Below are 20,949 nucleotides of genomic sequence, written 5' to 3' on the forward strand. Positions count from 1 at the left end.
ATGGTCCAGTCCTGATCCAGGCCAGGATGTTGGTGGCCTCCTGGACACAGCCTGGCTCCTCTTCAGCTGCTGCTGACCAACACCTTCAGGTCCTTTTCCACTGGGCAGTTTCCAACCACTCTACCCCAGGCTTGGAGCCTCCATGGGGTGGTTGTGACCCAAGTCCACTTGTCCTTGCTGACCTCACTCCATCGATGCAGCCTGGCCACACCACAGAATCAGCCAGGTTGGAAGAGACCTCCAAGATCATGGGGTCCAGCTGATCACCCAACCCCATCCAATCAAGCAGACCATGGCACCAAGTGCCTCATCCAGGCCTTCCTTAAACACCCCCAGGGATGCTGACCCCACCCCCTCCCTGGGCAGCCCATTCCAATCCCTCTTTCTGTGAAGAACTTCTTCCCAAGATCAAGCCTAAACTTCCCCTGGCACAGCTTGAGCCTGTGTCCTCTTGTTCTGGTGCTAGGTGCCTGGGAGACCAACCCCCAGCTGGCTGCAGCCTCCCTTCAGGGAGCTGTAGAGAGCAGTAAGGTCTACCCCCAGCTGGCTGCAGCGAGGTCTCCCCTGAGCCTCCTCTTCTCCATGCTGGACACCCCCGGCCGGCTGCAACAGATCCCTCTGTAGATCCTCCCCAGCCCCAGCGATGCCTCTCGGGAGGCCTTTAGCCGTGGCCAGGGCGGCCGCAGCTCGCCCTCGGCAGCGGTTCCATCCCTGCTCCCCCTGCTGCTTCCCCGAGGACTCCGACAACCCCGACCTGCGGGACCGCGGCTACATCTACTGGCGCCTGCTCTCCACCGACCCGGTGGCCGCCAAGGAGGTGGTGCTGGCCGAGAAGCCTCTGATCTCGGAGGAGACAGACCTGATCGAGCCCACGCTGCTGGAGGAGCTCATCTGCTACATCGGCACCCTGGCCTCCGTCTACCACAAGCCCCCCAGCGCCTTCGTGGAGGGCAGCAGGGGGGTGGTGCACAAGAGCCTGCCCCCCCGCACCGGCTCGTGAGTGGCCCTGCCCCCCCCCCCGGGGCTTGCCCCGCCCTGCCCCGCCCCGCCGCGGGGAATGGGAGCCGTGGGATGGATGGGGGGGATGGGGGGGGCTGGCATGGGATGGGGCTGGCGTGGGATGGGGCTGGCATGGGATGGGGCTGGCATGGGATGGGGCTGGCATGGGATGGGGCTGGGCTTCTCTGGGTTTCTCTGCAAAGCCAGGGCTGGATCCCTGCAGGGGGCAGGCTGGGGGCAGGGAGTTCCAGGGCTGGATCCCTGCAGGGGGCAGGGAGTTCCAGGGGCAGGGAGTTCCAGGGGCAGGGAGTTCCAGGGCTGGATCCCTGCAGGGGGCAGGTTGGGGGCAGGGAGTTCCAGGGGCAGGGAGTTCCAGGGCTGGATCCCTGCAGTGGGCAGGCTGGGTGCTGAGCCAAGCAGCCTTGGTGGCCACACATGGCACTGTGCAGAGCTGACTGTGTCCACTGTGCTTGGAGCTGAGCCCAGGTCCCCATCCCAAGGGGAATCACAGAAGGGTAGGGCCTGGAAGGGATCTCCAGAGCTCATTCAGTCCACCCCCCCCTGCCAGAGCAGGGTCAGCCAGGGCAGGTCACACACATCCAGGTGGGTCTTGAAAGTCTCCAGAGGAGACTCCACGACCTCTCTGGGCAGCCTGCTCCAGGCCTCCAGCAGCCTCACACCAAATTGGTTTCTGCTCATGTGGAGGTGGAACTTGCTGGCTTCCAGCTCAGCCTTGGTGTTCCTTGTCCTGATCACTGGGTAGCTCCTCCCCTCCTTCCCCCTGGCCTCAGTGCCTGGCATGGTTGTGTTTCTCTTGTCCCACTTCTCTCTGGACAAAAGAGCTTCCCCAACCAAAGGACTTGCCCAGCAAGTTTTCTCCTCTGAGGTCTGGTTGGCTCAGCCTGGCTCCAGCTTGGAGCTGGAGGAGCTTCCCACAGGTGTTTGCAGGACCCACAGCAGGAGCTTCCTGCCCACTAGCAAAATTCCCCAGGCACAAGCCCCCAGAGTCACAGAATTGTTTGGGCTGGGAAAGCCTTCTGAGAGTCCAAACCAGCAGCCCAGCCCCAGGGGCACCAGCACTTCCCTGGCACAGCTCAGTGCTGGCCTTAGGAGGCCGAGGGATGGGCCTGGGCCTCGGGGGGAGGGTGGTCCCGCTGGGGAGGTGTGTGGAGCCGTGCTGGGCTGAGGCAGCTGGGAGGCCCCTGCCCGTGCTGGGCTGAGGCAGCTGGGAGGCCCCTGCCCGTGCTGGGCTGAGGCAGCTGGGAGGCCCCTGCCCGTGCTGGGCTGAGGCAGCTGGGAGGCCCCTGCCCGTGCTGGGCCCTGGCAGCTCCCCGGCAGCTCTCCGCTCTGCCTCTGTCCCCGCAGCATGGAGAGCGCCGAGAGCCCCGAGGCCGCCCCCTCGGGGGCGCCGGCCGCCGAGCAGCCAGCTGTCATCCCCAGCCAGGGGGACCTGCTGGGGGACCTGCTCAACCTGGACCTGGGCCCCCCGGCCAGCGGCCCCCCCGTCGCCGCCTCCCCCGTCCAGATGGGGGCCGTGGACCTCCTCGGGGGCGGCCTGGAGAGCCTGGTATGTCACAGCCCCTCCTGCTGGCTGCCCTGCTGCTGGCTTTGGTGCTTGCCTGCAGCTCCTGGGCTCGGGCTTGTCTGCCCAGGGGAGGGCCAGGCTGGTGCTTGCCTTCCCCGGGGGGTGAAGGCAGAGGGGTGATGCCCCCTTACTCCTCCTGTCCTCGGAGAGCTGGAGCGGGGCAGGGGTTGGTGCCCCCAGGCAGCTTCCCTCTGGGGACCTGAGGTCTGTGTGGATGCTCCTGCTGGCCATGCTGTGCTGCAGGGGTGGCTCCTCTTCCCTGTAACCCTGCTGAGCCCCACACCTGCATGAGACAAGGGCCAGCCCCCAGGCTGCTGCAGGGCTGGGCTGAGGTGTGCCCGCTCCCAGCCCCTGGGTGCTTTGACAGCAGGAGCCCTGGGGGGGTTGGGTTGGCCTGGGGATGCAAGCCCAGAAAGGAGGGATGGAAACCTCTGGCTGGGACCTGCTGCCCCACAGGGGCTGGGCTGGGCTTCTCTAAGGAGAAGAGCTTGGTGTTTTCTCTGTCCCCAAGGAGAGGCAGCCTCCTGGTCCATCAGTGCCCCTGGTGCTGCCCTGGCTCTTTGGGCTCACAGGGTTTGGTAGCAGGCAGCTGCTGGATGTTGGGGGGGGGGGGGGGAACAAGACCCTGCTCATGCTCTGGGGCAGCCATGGACAGGCAGCTGGCTGCACTGGCAGCCTGAAGGGACTAACCTCTCTTCCCTCCTGCTCTTCTCTCCTCTCTCTGGTGTGGCTCTGTCCTCTCTCCTGGCTTGTCTCTGCATGTGGCTGCCTCCTCTCTGCACCTTGCCTGCTTCTGCTTGGAGATGGGCGACGAGTCTGAAGGGGTAATGGATCAGCCCTTTGCCTTGCCTGAGCCCTCTCCACCGTGCCCACCCCCTGCCCCCACCTCAGGCAGCCTGGGGCCTCCACCTCGGTGCCCCAGTGGCACTTTGCTCCCCTCTGGGAGCAGCCAGGCCCCCAGGCAGCTCCTGGTTGGGGTCTCATGCCAGGCTGCAGCTGGAGCCCTGCTGGCTCTGGGCACGTGCTGGCTCTCACTGCTGCTTTTGGAGTGCCCTTCAGGGGTCTCTCCTGGGATTTTTTGGAGTGCCCTTCAGAGGCCCTTTCCTTGGGACCCCTGTGCCCTTGGTGTGGCAGCCCCTGCCCTGCTGATGCCCCTTTCTTCTCTTGCAGCTGCGAAGCGAGGTGGGAGGCAGCCCTTCTGTGAGTGTGCCCTTGCTCCTCAGCCCCTCTCTGCAGCCTCCTCCTCTTCCTCCTCCTTCCCCCTGCCCCGTGGTGCCCCCTCATAACTCCCTTCCTTGCCTCCCACAGATAGGTGGAGGCAGTGGTGGCACCTTTGCACCAGCACCCATCACCAGCATGCCTGCCAACCTCGGGGCGCCCCTTGGCAGTGGCCTGGGAGACCTCTTCGACCTCACCGGTGGGGTGGGGACCCTCTCAGGATCCTATGTGGCCCCCAAAACGGTGAGTGGGACACCCCCAGGGCTGCCAGAGCTGCTGCCAAAGCTTGGGCTGCTCAGTGTGTTCTCCAGGGTGGCACAGAGACCTAGGCAGAGGGTGTCCAGTCCCATCTCTGCTTTGGGGGCTGGTGTCAGGGGGATGTGTGGAGGACTCGGCAGCGACATCCTGCAGCCCTGGCTGGGCTGGCAGCAGCTGTGCCTGTGCCCCGGTGCTGGCAGCTGTGCCTGTGCCCCGGTGCTGGCAGCTGTGCCTGTGCCCCGGTGCTGGCAGCTGTGCCTGTGCCCTGGTGCTGGCAGCTGTGCCTGTGCCCCGGTGCTGGCAGCTGTGCCTGTGCCCCGGTGCTGGCAGCTGTGCCTGTGCCCCGGTGCTGGCGGCTGTGCCTGTGCCCCGGTGCTGGCGGCGGCTGTGCCTGTGCCCCGGTGCTGGCGGCAGCTGTGCCTGTGCCCCGGTGCTGGCGGCAGCTGTGCCTGTGCCATGGTGCTGGCGGCAGCTGTGCCTGTGCCATGGTGCTGGCGGCAGCTGTGCCTGTGCCCCGGTGCTGGCGGCAGCTGTGCCTGTGCCCCGGTGCTGGCGGCAGCTGTGCCTGTGCCCCGGTGCTGGCGGCAGCTGTGCCTGTGCCCCGGTGCTGGCGGCAGCTGTGCCTGTGCCCCGTGCTGGCGGCAGCTGTGCCTGTGCCCCGGTGCTGGCGGCAGCTGTGCCTGTGCCCCGGTGCTGGCGGCAGCTGTGCCTGTGCCCCGGTGCTGACGGCAGCTGTGCCTGTGCCCCGGTGCTGGCGGCAGCTGTGCCTGTGCCTCGGTGCTGGCAGCAGCTGTGCCTGTGCCCCGGTGCTGGCAGCTGTGCCACAGTCTTGGGTTAAACTCCCTCTGTGGCTCTGCCAGGCTGGAAAGCACCAAATCCCAGCATGGTAGGGGTTGGAAGAGACCTCTGGAGCTCCTCCTCCAGTCCAGCCCCTCTGCTTCAGCAGGGCACCCCCAGCAGCTTGCCCAGCAGCACAGTGCCCAGGGGGGGTTGGAAGCTCTCCACACGAGGAGACTCCACAACCTCTATGGGCAGCCTGCTCCAGGCCTCCAGCAGCCTCACACCAAACAACTTTCTCCTCCTGTTCAGATGGAACCTCCTGGGCTCCAGTTTGTGCCCTCTGCCCCTTGTGCTGTCCCTGGGCACCCCTGGGACAGTGGTGGAAGCCCTGGGAAGGGTTCATTTTGGGTACAGCCCCAGGGGTTTCTTGTCTCCCTCACCCAGGTCTGGCTCCCTGCCATGAAAGCCAAGGGGCTGGAGATCTCTGGCACCTTCAGCAGGCAGGTGGGCTCCATCTCCATGGACCTGGTGCTGACAAACAAGGCCCTGCAGGTCATGTCTGACTTTGCCATCCAGTTCAATCGCAACAGGTGAGCTCCCTCCTGGCCTGAGTGATACCTCTGGGGTCAGCTGTGGAGCCAGGGGCTGGGAAGTGGGTTGGAATCAGCCTCCCATGATGATCCTTCTCTCTCTGATGGCTGTGGTGGTGATGAACCTCAAACCAAAGCCTCTAAGAAGTTGACTGAAGAGGCTGCTCCTCTGGGGCCTGACTATCCTTCATTTGTCCTCCTGAGCTGATGCTTCCTGTGTGAGGGACACAGCAGGGATGGTGCTGAGGGGATGCTGTAGGAATGCTGGGAATGGGGGGGAGTCTGCCTGGGGGGAAAGGGGGAGCCATGGAGCTGCCTGTGCTTGCCCCACGGTGGGCAAAGCAGCAGCCAGCCTGGCCCTGGACTGGGCAGAGGCAGCAAGATGGGAAGGGATGCTCCTGAGGTGGGGAGGGAGATGATCCTGATGGAGACTGATCCTCCCTTGACCTCCCTGGGTGCCTCTGCAGCTTTGGGCTAGCTCCAGCAGCTCCTCTCCAGGTCCATGCACCCCTCGCCCCCAACCAGTCTGTGGAGATCTCCCTCCCACTGAACACTGTTGGCTCTGTCATGAAGATGGATCCTCTGAACAACCTCCAGGTGGGGAATGGCCTGGGGGGGGGTCCCAGCAGGGAGCAGGAGGTGCCCCAGGGTGGCTGTAGTCCCTGGAGGGAGCTGGAGGGAGGTGTGATGGCAGGAACCAGGCGAGAAGTGCTCAGCTCCTCCCCTCTGCTGTTGGAGCTCAGTCTGCCACCCAGCTCCACACAGGGTTCCTCTGGGGACCCTGGAAGGTGCTCCCTGACAGCAGCAGAGCTGAGCCTTGGCCTTGATCTGCTCCCAGTGTCCCAGCATGGGGAGAGGTGGTGGAGCTGCAGCTCCAGCAGGGAGCTGGGAGAGAAGGCTGAGGGGGTAGAGCCCTGGCAGCTGCCCCTTTTCCCCTGTATGCTGCAGGAAGCTGCCAGTTCCCTGCCTCTGGTGCTTGTGGGATGGGTTGGGTTGGGTTGGGATGGGTTGGGATGGGATGGGTTGGGATGGGATGGGATGAGGGGATGGGATGGGTTGGGATGAGGGGATGGGATGGGTTGCTTGTTTTGGGAAGCACTCAGCTGCTGTAGATCAAAGGAGATGCTGACTTTCCCCATGCCCTTTCCATCCCAGGTTGCAGTGAAGAACAACATTGATGTCTTCTACTTCAGCACCCTGTACCCCCTGCACATCCTCTTCGTGGAGGATGGGAAGATGGGTGAGCTGGGGGGGTGCTGGAGGCTGTGGCTTCTGCTCCTGGGCTGTGTGGTGCCATCCTACCCCCTAAAATCCTTCTGACCACATTCCAGTCCTGGGGATGGGGTTGGGAGCCAGGTGCCCCTGGCACTCTGGAGCAGACAGGGATGGAGTCAGGACCCAGCTGTGGCTGCCTGAGGTGGCCTGAGCTACCTTCCGACTCCTCCCTGCCAGGGAGAGCTTCACCTGCCGCTGCTTTTGCCTTGCCTGAGGCACTCCCCAGCCTCTCCTCCATGCCAGCATAGCTTCCTAACCCCCCAAAGCAGGTGGCCTTCCTGCTGCTGGCCTGGAGGGGGTGGCAGCAGGGCAGGGTGCCCAGCAGTGGCCCGGCAGCGCGGCCCCCCGGGGCTCGCTGACGGCGCCGCCTCGGTTCCTCGCGGCAGAGCGGCAGATGTTCCTGGCCACCTGGAAGGACATCCCCAACGAGAACGAGGCCCAGTTCCAGATCAAAGACTGTGCCCTCAGTGCAGGTGGGTCCAGAGCCCTCAGGGGCACCCAGCTCAGCTCGTGCCTGGGGACCAGCTGGGCCCAGTCACCCCAGCCCAGGCTGCACGGAGAGGAGAGCTCTCTGTGCTCGTCTCGGGGAGGAGCTGCTGCCTTGCTTGCCCCTGCAGAAAGCTGGCAGCCTGCTGGGGACATCCCTGTTGCTGGGCACAGGTCCTCTGCCCACCCTGGCATCAGTCTTGCTGCAGAGAGGCTGAACTGAGTCATGCAGCCCTGATGCTGCTCAGCCTGTCTTGGCCAGCCCACAGACAGACCAGGACCAGGCTCCCTGGCTCCTGCTCACCTTCCAGCTCCTTCTCCAGGAGATCTGGTGCCAAGTGGGATGTGCAAGCCCCAGGCAGGAACAGCCAAGTCCCTTCAGTCCTGCTGGCAGCAGTGAGCAGACCTTGGTGGAGCCAAGAGCCCCTGGGGAGGACCTGGGAGCCAGGATGAATAGAGCTCTTCTCCTCCCTGCCTGGGGATGGAGGGTTTGGATGTCCTGGGAAGCATGAGGGGAGGAGAAGCTGGAGCAGGAGGTCAGCCCAGTGCCCTGCACTGAGCAGCAGCTCTCCCCTGCCCCTGCAGATGCTGTCAGCAGCAAGCTCCAGGGCAGCAACATCTTCACCATCGCCAAGAGGAACGTGGAGGGCCAGGACATGCTCTACCAGTCCCTGAAGCTCACCAACGGCATCTGGGTGCTGGCAGAGCTCAGGATCCAGCCCAGCAATCCCAGTTTCACGGTACAGCCCTTGCCCTGCTGCCCACAGTGCCTTCCCCCCTCTCTGCTCAGAGCTTGGGGTGGGGTGGGTGCTCCTCTGGCACACCTGTGGTGGTGGAACCTCTCGCCCCTCACCATCCCAGGGTGCTGTCTGTGCCAGTCCTGGTGTCCCTCTGCCATGGGGAGGGTGAGATGTGGTCTGTGCAGCAGCACTTGTTCTCTGCTGGTGGCCCTGTGGTGGCAGTGACAGGAAGCAGGGAGGTGCCAGCTCAGCCGTTCAAGCCCTGGCCCCTTCCTGGGGCATCCCCAGCTCTGCCTGTGTGCCGGGCAGCTGCACGCCCCAGGCCCCACGCTGGGCATGAGCCAGCCCCCAAACCCTGCTTGGCCCAGCCCCTTGCCCACCCCTCTTCCCTGGCAGTGGGTCTCTGTGGGTGGCCATGAGCTGTGCCCCCCTGACTCACCTCTCCGTGTCTCCGTGCCCGCTGCCCGCGCCGACCTGCCCGCTGGTGCAGGACCTGGAGGTTAGCAGAGTGCTTTTCCCCCTGGCTTTGGGCTGCTGCTGCCTGCTGCCTGCTCCTTCCCCCCTGCTCCTTGATGGCTTGCCCTGCCAGCCCTGTGTGTGTCTCTTGGTGCCTCTCCCTCCCAGCAGTGCTGGCATGAGGCTGGTGCCAGAGCTTTGCCAGAGGTGAATGCTTTGGAGGGTCAGGGCATTGCCACCCCCTCCTTGGCTTCACTTGGGGTGAGGAGAGCTGCAAACCCTGATCCCAAGGGAATGCTCTGGAGGGCTGAGGTGTTCCCATCCCCCTCCTTGGCTTGCTTGGGGTGAGGAGAGCTGCAAACCCTGATCCCAAGGGAATGCTCTGGAGGGCTGAGGTGTTCCCATCCCCCTCCTTGGCTTCACTTGGGGTGAGGAGAGCTGCAAACCCTGATCCCAAGGGAATGCTCTGGAGGGCTGAGGTGTTCCTATCCCCCTCCTTGGCTTCACTTGGGGTGAGGAGAGCTGCAAACCCTGATCCTGGAGGATTCCTTCCTGAGCTCTCCCTTTGGGCTGTGAAGCTGATTGAGTTCAGAGGCATTTAATTGTCAAGCAAATAACCCTTTGGGCCTCCTGCTGCTCGGGAGAGGAAGATGCCTTGAGGGGGAACCCTTCCCCCTCAAGCTACAGGCCCCAGAGCAACCCCCAGGAGATGCTTCCTGCGCCTCTGCCTGCCCTGCTGCCCTCTCTGTCTGTGCTGCATGTGGCTGTCTCTGCCGGGGGGGAGCTCCAGCAGCCCAGGGGAGGGTGTTCAGGGGCCTCGGTGCCTTGAATGCTTTCCTTTATCCGGCCCCGATCGGCGCCGGGGCTGCTGCAGCATGCAGGGCTCCGCACTCCGGGGCTGGCTGCTGGGGGTTGAGGTGCCCTGACCGCCGCCCCCTCCTCTCTCCCCACAGCTGTCCCTGAAATGCCGAGCGCCAGAGGTGTCCCAGTACGTCTACCAAGCCTATGACACCATCCTGAAGAACTGAGGGGCAGCTGCAGCCCCTCCTGCTCCTCCTCCCGTCCCGTTCCCGCCCGCGGGGTGGGGCAGGACCCGTCTGCATGTCTCCCTTCTCCTCCCTGCCGATTCCAGACCGGCCCCGGGGCCCCAGAAATGGAGCTCCAGCTCCCATCCCCGGTGCTGCTCCCCCCTCCAGTGGGGTTGGGACGAGCAGAGGAGGGCCGGGGGGGTGTCCCAGCCAGTCCCTGCATCCCTGTAGCAATCGGTGTGTGTGGTGCAGTGCCCTCCTTGCTGGTGTTGCCCTGCTCCCAGAGCCCTGTCCCACCCTCTGCATCCCTCCCGCTGCTGGGGGGGGTGGGGGTGGGAGGGCTGCTCCCCTCCCCCCTGCGAAATTCCCCCCTCCCTGCTGCCCAGGGAGGGCTCTGGGGGAGGGTTCAGCACCCCTCAGCTCATCATGAGCCTCTTTGGGGACCTAAAGTGCTGTGGGAGGGGGTGGCTCTGGCTGCAGCTCCCCCTGGATTTGGGGTCTGCTGCACCCAGAGCAGGCGGGACACAGATTTGGCTTCTTCCTTCCCCAGTGTCTTTGCTTCTCCCTGCGTTTCCCCCTGGTTCAGGAGCCCTGGGGGTGAGCCCCCAGCCCTCTGGAGAAGGTTTCTTCCCCATGGGAGCTGCTTCCAAAGGGCCCAGAGGGGCTTCAGGATCCCTAATTTGAGGCTGTACTTCGAAGTGCAGGGGAGGGGAAGGATTTTCCAGCCCCAGCCAGGGCCTGGGAGGGCTCCCAGCATCACCTCCCAGCCCCACAGCTCCCTCTGCTCCCTGCTGTCACCCATGGGTGCCAGAGAGGAGGTGCCACCTTCCCTGGGGGTGACACTGCTCCTTTCCCCCCCCAGCCCCCAGAATAAAGCCATGGGTCCCCCCCCACCTAGAAGCATTTGGTGCAGGAAATCTCTAATATATGAAGTCTCAATCTCTTGCTGCTGCCTTGTGTTCAGTCTGCCCAGGGCCAGGGCCTGCTGCTCCCTTAGGAAGCAGGATGCTGTGAGCTTCCTCCCGGCAGTGCCCTGCCCTCCCAGCCAGCTGATAAAGTCCTCTCCAGGTCTTGGTGGCCCTGGCCTCTGGCTCAGCAAGGCCTGAGGCAGCAGCTTGCCCAGCACTGGGCCTGGGGCCAAGGGAAAGTGTGGGACAGGATGGTCCCTGAGGAGGGTGAGGGGCAGCCCTGTGCTCAGCTCCCACAGCCTCTCCTGGCTGGGGGTCCAGGGACCCCTCCCAGCTTCTGAGCCCCTCCTTGGGGGACAGGTGCAGGGGTCACAGCTGCTCCCTGCAGGGGGACAGTGCCTGCCCCTGCCAGGCACCCTGCTGGGCACAGTCACTCTGGGGCACCCTGTGGGGTACTGGCAGCACGCTGGGATAGTACCATGGGGCACCAGCACTGCTCCAGGCTGCTCCCCAGGGCCTTGGCATTGCTGCAGGACACCCCAGGGGTTGCTGGTGCTGCTTTGGAGCCTCCCACGGGGCACTGGCACTGTTCTGGGACACCCTGCAGGGGGCTGGCACTGATCCCAGGGGAGAGGCAGGGCAGGCAGCTGGTAAGCATGGTAGTCACACTGCTTTGGGAGCCCTGTGGTGAGCCCACAACCTGCCAAGGCTGCCCCCAGTCATGTTCCCCCTGGGGCCAACAGCTCTCAGGAGCAGGCCCTTGCCCACAGGGCACTTTTGGCTGCAGCCACCTCCAAGAGCTCTGGGGAGCTGGAGGGCTCCCAGATGCAGCTGAGGTGTCCCTAGGGGTGTAGACCATGGGAACCTACCCTCACCCTGGCTCTTCTCTATGTTCCCAACTCTGCCAGCTGCCCCACAGCCTTCCTCCCTTGGCAGGTCCCTTCTCCCTCAGAGGGTCTTGCACCCCCAGGACAGATGACTGGAGGCAGTGGGCTCAGCTCTGTTGGTCTTTACTGGCTTGGGGAGACATGCAGGGCCAGCAGGGTAGGGGGGGCACAGGGGCCTGGGTGGGGACCTCCAGGCCCAGCCCTGTCCTATGTCAGGAACACAAACATGCTGTGGGCAACGCTGCAGCCAGCCAGCTGCTCAGGGGGCTGGAGAGGAAGAGCTGACCCCCACCCCTGCCCTGACATACAGGTTGTGGCAGCAAGCTGCATGTCCCCAAGTCATGGAGAGGAGGAGAAAGAGGAGGGAGACAAGAAGGAAAAGGTGAGCAAAAGAAGTCATGAGAAGGACAGGAAGGCCAAGATGAGATGATGCTGACAGGGAAAGGAGAGGAATGCAGTCAAGGAGATGACAAGAAGGAAAACAAGGAAAGAAGAGTGAGGAGGGGTGAAGAGACACAGCTCAGAGGAGCTCACTGCTCTCCAGCTCTGCTCCCAGACACCCAAGCCACAGCACAGCTGTCTGCTCCAGCCACCATCCCCCCGGCCACCATCCCCCCGGCCACCCAGCCTGGGGCTGGTCCCCACGGGCCTGGGGCACAGCCAGAGCTCCTTCTGCCCGACTGCGACGGGGGGCTCCCTGCAGGGCCCAACCCCAAGTGACAACAGTCCCCAGGTGCCAGAGCCCTGGCTGCAGGGCCGGCCCAGCTCGGCGCCCCTCGCCCGCTCCAGGCCTCTCCAGGCAGGTGCCGTCGCCAGCAGCAGCTCTCTGACGTCCCCGGGGCTGCTGGGGGCTTCTCCCCATCCTGCTCGCCACCCACGGCCACCCGGCCGGGCCCCTCACGGCCAGGCGTCCTCATCCAGCCCCTCCCGCTCCCGCGGGGCCCAGCCGGGCTCCAGGAAAGAGGAGAGGACGCTGTGCAGAGCCCCCCAGGGCTTGGCGCCGCTGCTGGCGGGCCGGGGGGCTGCCCCGTAGCCCCGCGGCGTGGGGATCCTGGACGGCTTCATGTGGGGCTGCGTGTCCTGCCGGGGCTTGGCGCAGGGCCGCGGGGAGGCCGCGGGGGCGCAAGGCACCGGCTCGGGGGGCCCCGGGGGGCCGTGGGCCACGGCAGGAGGCTCCTCCGCCAGCTCGTCCTCGCCCGGCGCCCAGTCGGTGTCGGACTCGGGGCCTCCCCGCGGCTCCCAGGAGGCCGGGAAGCAGCTGCTCTCATCCGAGGAGCTGGAGAGGGCCGGCCGGCGCCCCGCGTCCCCCGCCTCGGGGGCGGCCGGCGGCGGGGGGCCGGCGCCGTTGCCGCTGCGCCGCCCGTCCTTGGCGAAGACGTTGAGGGAGGACGAGGAGGACGAGGAGGAGCAGTAGGCCGAGTCGGCGGCGCCGGGGGCCGGCGGGGGCGCGGCGGGGCTCTCCCGGTCCTCCATCTCCGCCATCATGCGCGTGTTGGCCAGGAACTCCTCCTCCAGGCGGCGGAAGAGCTGCTGCTCCTGGCCGGGCTCCAGGCGCAGCGGGGCCCGCAGCCGCCGGCCCAGCTCCTCCAGCTCCCGCTCCCAGGCCTCGCCGCCGCCACGCGGCCGCTCCGCCCGCGCGCCCTTGACGCCTTCCTCCAGCGAGGCGCGGCGCGGCGCGGGCGCGCGGGCGCGGGCGGGGCTGGCGGCGCGGGCGGCGGCCTCGGCGCGCGTCCACGAGTGCTGCCCGTCCCGGCGGCGGCTGATCAGCAGCAGCGGCTGCGGGCCCGCGGCGCGGCCCTGGCTGCGGGCGCGCGGCGCGGCGCGGGCGGGGGCCGTTGGGCACGCGCGAGCGGCCGCGCTCCTCCGGGCGCGAGGGCGCGGCCTCGCGGGCCGCCGGCGGCGGCGGCGCCCCCCCGCGGCTGGCGTCGCGGCGGCGGGGGGCGGCCCCGTCCCGGGCGGGGGCCGCGGGGCCGCTCTGCGCCGAGGAGGCCGAGGAGTCGCTGTCGCCGGAGCAGCGGCGGGCGCGGGTCTGCTCGCGGGGCCTGGGGGGGACGGGAGGGGGGACACATGGGGAGCGGGATCAGGGGTGGGAAGGAGCGGCACTGCCCCCCCCCTGCCCCCCGGCATTGCGCAGCCGATTCCCACCTCCTGTCCCGCACCTTTCACCCCCACACTGCTGCTGCCCTCACCCCGCCCCTCGCACCCCTCTGCCCCTCCATTTCACACCCCCCGCCCCGTGCTCCCCCCTGCCTCACCCACTGCACCCCCTTCACCCTACCCTACCCCTGTGGCCCCTCCACTGCATCCCCCATTCCCCCCCCCGCCTCCAGGGCCCCATCTCGCTCTCCTTGGCTACACCAACACCCTCCACCCCCCCCCGTACAAACTGCCTGCACAGGAAGGCAGCGAGGCCTCACCCCCCACGCCAGGCCTCAGCCCCTACCCCAGCTCTGAGCCCCACACCAGGCCTCAGCCCCACACCAGGCCTCAGCCCCCACGGGAGGGCTGAGGCATTGTCCCTCCCCAGCGGCAGCCGCGGGTGACCTACCTGAGGGTGCCACCCGAAGGGGGGCCGGTGGCACGGGGCCGGCGAGGGGTGCTGGGGCTGGGGGCGTGGGGTGTGGTGGAGAGGGTGCTGGGAGCCGGCTTTTGGGGGGAGAAGCCTGAAGCACGGGGCTGAGGCAGGCGGTGAGCTGCACGGAGAGGTGATGAGAGGTCAGGGGGGATCCCTCCCCCCTCGGCCCGCCCTCGCGGGGTGCTGGCACCCACCGCTCCCAGCCAAGCTTTCCCAGGCTGTGCACTAATCACCTCAGGAATTAATTTGGCCCCAAACTCGCCTCACTCCCCTTGGTTTTGCCTTTATCCTTTCAGCCAGATCAGCCCAGCCCCAGCGAGAGGAGCCCCAGGGCCAGCTGGGAGCGGTTCAGCGCCCAGTGGGTGTCCCTGGGGGCACTCACCCAGGGAGGCACAGCGGCAGGGGTCGTGCTTGTCCAGGTAATGTTCCAGTGTGTCCCAGCCGCCGCCAACACGCACCATCACGTGGCTCCTGAGCACCTGAGGGGCAAGCCACTGCCTGTCACCCTGTGAGAAGGGCCGAAGGGCCTCCCCTGCACCTGACATCCCCCGTGTGGGGTGTCTTGTGGGCAGTAAAAGCAGCTTGGGGCCCACCCCTCCGTGGTGTCCTTCAGGTTGGGTCCCCTGCAGGGGAAGGAAGGGGGTCCTGGGGTGGGGGTGGGGGACGCGGCGGCGGCTCTTACTCGGACGAAGATGAGGGTGTTGGAGTCGCCCACTTTGTATTTCCCCTCGGAGACCTTGACCATGGGGAACTGGGAGGGGCAGGAGCAGCAGCCCAGGATCTCCCGCACCTGCCAGCAGAGAAGCAAGGGGTTGGTGGGGTGCAGACCCCCCCTGTGCATAGGTGAACGTGGTGTGGGCTATATAGAGCTTGGCCCCCCCACCACGTTCCCCCCCACCCAGTCTGGCAGCTGCCCTCCTGCCTGTACCTGCCAGGATTCGGCCAGGTGGGTTTGGGTGGGAGCCCCAAACACTGGGGAGCACCCACGTGCTGTAGGAGAGGGGCCTGGGGGGGCTTCCCAGTGCTGGCCCCTCCCTGAGCAGGCTGAGAACAGACCCAGCCCTGTTCTGGCACCACACGTGCAGCCCACCCACCCTGTGAACCCCCAATGTGGGGGGCTCAGAGCAGCCCCAAAATGGGGAAGGAGGAGAAAACACCTCCCCAAGCCCAACCCCACTAATGCCCAAACCAGAGGGGATGTGTGCCCCTCCCAGGCACCCTGATGTGGGGTAGGGCCCCCCAGTGCCCCCCTGCACTCAACATCTCCCAGCAGGGAGAGGTTAAAGCCTCTTTTTTGTTGCCCCCCCGCCCAAACTTCCACATCTGACACAAGGCTAAAGGGCAGACATGGGGGGGGGGGCTTGCCAGGTGACACCCTCCCACCCCCATGGCTGCGCTGCCTGCCCCATTCCTGCTCCATTCTTGCCCCATGGCCTGCCCCACTCCTCCTCCACGTCTGCCCCGCTCCTGCCTGGCTCCTGCCCCACAGCCTGCCGCACTCCTGCTCCATGCTAGCTCCATTCCTGCCCTGCTCCACTCCTGCCCCACTCCTGCTCCATGCTAGCTCCATTCCTGCCCCACTCCTGCCCACTCCTGCCCCACTCCTGCTCCATGCTAGCTCCATTCCTGCCCCGCTCCTGCCCCACAGACTGCCCCACTCCTGCTCCATGCTAGCTCCATTCCTGCCCTGCTCCTGCCCCACTCCTGCTCCATGCTAGCTCCATTCCTGCCCCACTCCTGCCCACTCCTGCCCCACTCCTGCTCCATGCTAGCTCCATTCCTGCCCCACTCCTGCCCCACTCCTGCTCCATGCTAGCTCCATTCCTGCCCTGCTCCTGCCCCACTCCTGCTCCATGCTAGCTCCATTCCTGCCCCGCTGCTGCCCCACTCCTGCTCCATGCTAGCTCCATTCCTGCCCTGCTCCTGCCCCACTCCTGCCCCACTCCTGCTCCATGCTAGCTCCATTCCTGCCCCGCTCCTGCCCCACTCCTGCTCCATGCTAGCTCCATTCCTGCCCTGCTGCTGCCTGCCAGCTGCCTGCTGGATCCGGGACGGCTGCCCTGCCCAGGCTGACGTCAGGGATTAGGCTGGGCGCCAGGAGGGGACATGGGGACGCGGCCGCATCCTGCCCTGCTCCGGGCTGGACACCCCCCCCCCCCCCCCCCCCCCCCCCCCCACCTTTTGGGGCTATTTGGTAACTTTTGGGAGGTTTTTTTGCAGCTCTGCCCGTCGCAGTGTCCAGCTGAGGCAGGATCTGCCTGCTGTGATTCCCATTCAGGGTGCAAAGGTCAGCCCCAACCGGGGTGAGGGTGGGGGAAACCGGGGCACAGGGAGGGGGGGTCCTGACCCTGCTGCCATCCCCTTGGGGTGCAGGGACGTGGGGACAAGCTGGGCAGGATGTGGCCCCTCAGGCTCCTCCTCAGCTCCAGCGCTGCCCATAAAAGCCAATGGTGAGGAATTACGCAGCTGGGAAAAATGCAGCCGGGGTTGGCAGTGCTGGGCCCGGGGGGGGGGATCTGCAGGGGGGGGGATCTGCAGGGGGGGGGATCTGCAGGGGGGGCACTCTGCAGAGTGGGGGGTGCAGGATGTTCCCTATACACCCTCCCAGCCCCGAGCATGGTGGCTGCAGAACTTAATGAGGAATTGGGGTTTCAATTAAAAAGCAGCTTTGAGCTTAGGCAGTCAGGGGAGGGCAGCCCCCCCAGCCCAGCCCTGTGTCCCCCCCGGCCCTGCATTAATCCCTGCCTCGCACGCGGGACACGGCCTGCACCCAGCCCGGCTCTAATCCCTCCTGAGCCTCCTGGCCCCAGGCTGGGGGGGTCCCTGCACCCCACCTTGTGGAGGGGACACCCCCAACAACCCTTCCTGACACCCCGAATCGCGGCGTGTCCCCATGGCCGACTGTCTGTCCCTGGGGACACCGGTGCCAGGGGGCTGGGAGGAGGAGGACAGGAGCAGGTTCCTGGGGTGAGGACCACTCTGTTCCCCCCCCTGCCACCCAGGGGAGGAAGTGGCAAGGGTGACACCCATGTCTCTCACTATGATTATAGCCATGGCCACCAAAATAACCCTGTTCCTGATGTCAGGAGGCTCTGCTGAGCTTGGTTGAGTGGGTGGAGAGGAACTCCCATGGGCCATGGAGAGCCTGGGTGGGAGGGTGGAGAGAGGATGGGCCAGGGAGAGCCTGGGTGGGTGGATGGAGAGGATGGGCCACGGAGAGCCTGGGTGGGTGGATGGAGAGGATGGGCCATGGAGAGCCTGGGTGGGTGGATGGAGAGGATGGGCCATGGAGAGCCTGGGTGGGTGGATGGAGAGAGGATGGGCCAGGGAGAGCCTGGGTGAGTGGATGGAGAGGATGGGCCAGGGAGAGCCTGAGTGGGAGGGTGGGTGGAGAGGATGGGCCATGGAGAGCCTGGGTGGGAGGGTGGACAGTGAGGACTTCCCATGGGTCATGTAGAGTCTGGTCAGATGGATGGAGAGAGAGGATCTTCCCCAGGCCATGGAGAGCCTGGGTGGGTGAATGGAGGGCACCTCTCATGGTCCTTTGAGGGCCTGGGTGGGTTAGTGCAGAGAACCTCCTACAGGCCATGGAGAGACAGGGAAGGTGGATGGAGAAGTACATCCCACAGGCCACGGAGAGCCTGGGTGGGTGGGTGGAGAGGATGGGCCAGGGACAGCCTGGGTGGATGGAGAGGATGGGCCAGGGACAGCCTGGGTGGGTGGACAGAGAGGATGGGCCAGGGACAGCCTGGGTGGGTGGGTGGAGAGGATGGGCCAGGGACAGCCTGGGTGGGTGGAGAGGATGGGCCAGGGACAGCCTGGGTGGGTGGACAGAGAGGATGGGCCAGGGACAGCCTGGGTGGGTGGGTGGAGAGGATGGGCCAGGGACAGCCTGGGTGGGCGGAGAGAGGAGCTCCCGCAGGTGGAGAGGGAGGAGCTCCCCCGGGCCATGAGGCTTCCTGCCCGCTGCCCCCTCCCCCCGCAGCGCCTCACCAGCTCGTCCAGGTTCCTGAGGTCACAGAGCGAGATGGGCCGTGCCCTGCCGGGGCAGGCGCCCGCCGCGGGGTGCCCGCCGGGGCTCTCCTGGCGCGCGCCCGGCGCGCCGCAGGCCATCTGGTCTCTCATCTCCTCCTCGATCTCCTCCTCCATCTGGATCAGCATGGGGGCCAGCATGCCGAACTTGGAGCCCCTCCTGGCCACCTCCAGCAAGCAGAGGACGAAGTTCTTCTCGTTCTTCCTCAGCACCAGGTCGTTGGTCTCGAACATGAGGACGTCCTGGATGCCCAGGTCCTGGCGGCACCAGCGGATGAAGTTGGAGACGTTGTCGCGGGCGACGAAGGAGCCGGGCGCCACGTTCCGGGCCTGGAACACCACCTCCTGCCGCGGCACCTGCACGCGGGCGGCCGCCTCGGGGTGCCGCCGCTGGAAGTCCAGGGCGGTGCGGTTGACGTTGTTGGCGTGGCGGCAGAGGTGGCAGCCGGTCTCCAGGCTCTCCAGGAAGGTGTCCGCCTGCAGGTCCAGGTCGTAGAGGGTGTTGAACCACTCGGCCAGGTCCTCCTTCATGGCCTCCAGGTACTCCTCGCTGGAGCGGAAGGGACGGATGCTCTTGGAGGCGGCTGACTGGATGTGGCTGGGGTCAGCCATGGTGGCTACCGGCTGCATGGGAGTGGGGGGGAGACAGTGAGGACCACTGCAGCCGGGAAACAACCCTGCCCCTGCCCCCAGCCCCCACCTGCCACCAGAAGCTCCTCCAGAAGCAGAGTTTGGCCACCCAGTGTCACACCCCCACCCCCTGGCGAGTCCTCCATGCCTCAGCTCCCCCCACCCATGGGTAAGGCCCTCAGGAGCAGGAGAGGTACCACCACCACCTCCAGACCCTGCCTTGCCTCCACCAGCAGCCATGGCACTCCTGCCTCTGTCCCAGTCCATGTTGCCTCCAGCCCCTGTCCCTCCACTCCATGTTCTTCCCACCCTCTACGTCCCCCACCTTGTGTCTCCTCCACCTTGGGTCCCCAGCCCCATGTCCCCCCGATGCTGTGTCCCCTCCACATCGTGTTCCTCCACCCTCTTGGCTCCTCCACCCCAGTGTGCCCCCCACCCCATAGCACTCAACCCTGTCCCCCCACACTCCCCCACCCTGTGCCCCTCCCCATCTCACGTCACCCCATCCCTTGTCCCCTCCCTCCACACCTTGTCCCCTTTGCCCCCTGGGGGTTAATAGATAACTTGTCCCCAGTGCTCCCCATTCCCAGGGCCAAAGCTGCCCAGTCATGGCAGCTGTCCCCACCCTGTGAGCAGGTGACACCCCCAGGGACCACGCTGGCAGGGGCAGGGAGACACCCCCCACACCCCACTACCCTCCCCCAGCCCCACACCCTGGGGGGATGTGCCTTGCCTTGGGGTAGGACATTACTGCTGCTAGGAGGAGAGGAGAACTGTGTGGCTTGGGGGGGCTGTGCTCAAGGGTGGGGGCTCCTCTGCTTAAGGACGGGGGGGAACGCGGGGGGGTGTCTTTGCGGGGGGGGAGAGGGGCTTCCCTTGGGGGGGGCTATCTGCTGAGAGGGTCTGGGTCTGTTGTCTCTCTTGGGGGGGGGGGGGCAGTATCTCTATACCCGAGTGCCCCTCTTCTCTTGGGAGGAGGGGGCTGGGGGGGTTGGGGTGCGTGTCCTTCTCGTGGGGGTGTCTCTGGGGAGGGTCCCCTTTGTGCCGGGGGGGTCTCCTGCGGTCTGTCTGCCCAGGGAGGGGCTGTGGAGGGTCCGCACCTGCGAGGCAGCTGCCGACTTGTTGGGGAAACATGCGGGGGGAGGGAGCGGCGGCGACAGGGGGAGGGGGGCTGGGGGGGGACGGGGCCGAGGTGTGGGGGACACAGGGGCAGGGACAACCCCCCCCAACCACCGTGCGCCCCCACTCCCCTCCCCCGCCGCCGCCGCACTCACCGCCGGTTCCGCTACCGCCGGGCCGGGCCGCGCCGCCCGCCCCTTCCCCGCCGCGGGCCGGGCCGCGGCTTCCAGCGCCGGGGGGGCCCCGCCGCTGCCGCTGCCCCCGCGCAGTCCCCCGCCGCCATCCGCCGCCGCCGCCGGGCCCGGGCAGGGGGCCGGAGGGAACCGGGAGCGGAGCGGGATCGCCGCCGCCTGCCCGCGGCCCCGGCCGGGAAGTTGGAGGCGGCCCAGAAGGGGCCGGGACGGGAGCGGCGGCCGGGCCGGGCCGGGCGGGGACACGGCGGGAGCGGGGGCCGGGGGGGCCGGCGGCGACAGCGCCGCACACGCCCCGCCCGGGCCGGCGGCGGAGTGAGCCGGGGACCCCCCTGCACGCTCCGCACCCCTCCCTGCACCGGCAGCGCGGTCACGGCGGGGCGGGGAGCTGCAGCCCTGGGAACTGGGGGGCGCTCGGCTCGCCCCCATGGGGATGCGCTGCGGAGCCCTTCGCGGGGGGCAGGCTGAGGATGCGCAGAGAGCGCGGCTGAGGTGCTCTGGCTTGGGGAGGGGGCGAGATGGGATGGGGGGGGTGGGAATGCTGTGGGTGGGGAGGGTGAAGGTGCTGAGGGGGCGTTGAGGGGGCTGTGGTTGGGGGGGTGGAGATGCTGAGTGGGGGTTTGAGGGGGCTGTGGTTGGGGGGGTGGAGATGCTGAGTGGGGGTTTGAGGGGGCTGTGGTTGGGGGGGGGTGAAGGTGCTGAAGGGGTGTTGGGGGGGCTGTGGTTGGGGGGGGTGAAGGTGCTGAGGGGGTGTTGAGGGGGCTGTGGTTGGGGTGGTGAAGATGCTGAGGGGCTGTTGAGGGGGCTGTGGTTGGAGGGGTGGAGGTGTTGAGGGGGCTGTGGTTGGGGGCTGAAGGTGCTGAGGGGGTGTTGGGGGGGCTGTGGTTGGGGGGGGTGGAGGTGTTGAGGGGGCTGTGGTTGGGGGGGTGAAGGTGCTGAGGGGGTGTTGAGGGCGCTGTGGTTGGGGGCTGAAGGTGCTGAGGGGGTGTTGGGGGGGCTGTGGTTGGAGGGGTGGAGGTGTTGAGGGGGCTGTGGTTGGGGGCTGAAGGTGCTGAGGGGGTGTTGGGGGGGCAGTGGTTGGGGGGCAGTGGATGACGGTGCTGGGGGTGTGCTTGACGGACGCCACGGCCGGTGGGCGCCGTGGGTGCTGCGGCCGGGGCGGTGCTGGGGATGCCACAGCTGCAGGCTCGGG

At 66.8% G+C, this 20,949-nt stretch overlaps 2 protein-coding genes and 1 non-coding gene across 3 annotated transcripts in view; 2 read left to right on the forward strand and 1 right to left on the reverse strand.

Moving 5' to 3' along the window:
* The window catches only part of AP1B1 (adaptor related protein complex 1 subunit beta 1), a 31,101-nt gene extending 21,575 nt beyond the window's left edge, over nucleotides 1-9,526 (forward strand). Inside the window, exons 13-23 of the mRNA XM_054173049.1 lie at nucleotides 737-996; nucleotides 2,365-2,566; nucleotides 3,388-3,408; nucleotides 3,755-3,784; nucleotides 3,893-4,045; nucleotides 5,285-5,430; nucleotides 5,898-6,027; nucleotides 6,586-6,670; nucleotides 7,092-7,178; nucleotides 7,777-7,931; nucleotides 9,341-9,526. Of these exons, the coding sequence (XP_054029024.1) occupies nucleotides 737-996; nucleotides 2,365-2,566; nucleotides 3,388-3,408; nucleotides 3,755-3,784; nucleotides 3,893-4,045; nucleotides 5,285-5,430; nucleotides 5,898-6,027; nucleotides 6,586-6,670; nucleotides 7,092-7,178; nucleotides 7,777-7,931; nucleotides 9,341-9,415 (1,344 nt within the window). The 3' untranslated portion in view covers nucleotides 9,416-9,526. The remainder of the gene's footprint in view (nucleotides 1-736; nucleotides 997-2,364; nucleotides 2,567-3,387; nucleotides 3,409-3,754; nucleotides 3,785-3,892; nucleotides 4,046-5,284; nucleotides 5,431-5,897; nucleotides 6,028-6,585; nucleotides 6,671-7,091; nucleotides 7,179-7,776; nucleotides 7,932-9,340) is intronic.
* LOC128898550 (small nucleolar RNA SNORD125) lies at nucleotides 5,497-5,601 on the forward strand. Its single transcript, XR_008462884.1, has one exon. It is a non-coding gene; the product is annotated as a small nucleolar RNA SNORD125 (small nucleolar RNA).
* Nucleotides 9,527-12,050: 2,524 nt separating the features above from the next.
* GAS2L1 (growth arrest specific 2 like 1) lies at nucleotides 12,051-19,899 on the reverse strand. Its single transcript, XM_054173011.1, is given in 7 exon segments — nucleotides 12,051-13,035; nucleotides 13,037-13,252; nucleotides 13,759-13,903; nucleotides 14,168-14,264; nucleotides 14,468-14,575; nucleotides 17,779-18,441; nucleotides 19,722-19,899. Coding segments are annotated over 6 exon segments (2,145 nt in total). The 5' UTR covers nucleotides 18,430-18,441; nucleotides 19,722-19,899; the 3' UTR covers nucleotides 12,051-12,107.
* Between the last annotated feature and the right edge of the window lie 1,050 nt (nucleotides 19,900-20,949).

Source organism: Dryobates pubescens, chromosome 25, assembly GCF_014839835.1.
Source record: "Dryobates pubescens isolate bDryPub1 chromosome 25, bDryPub1.pri, whole genome shotgun sequence".
Classification (NCBI taxonomy): Eukaryota; Metazoa; Chordata; class Aves; order Piciformes; family Picidae; genus Dryobates; species Dryobates pubescens.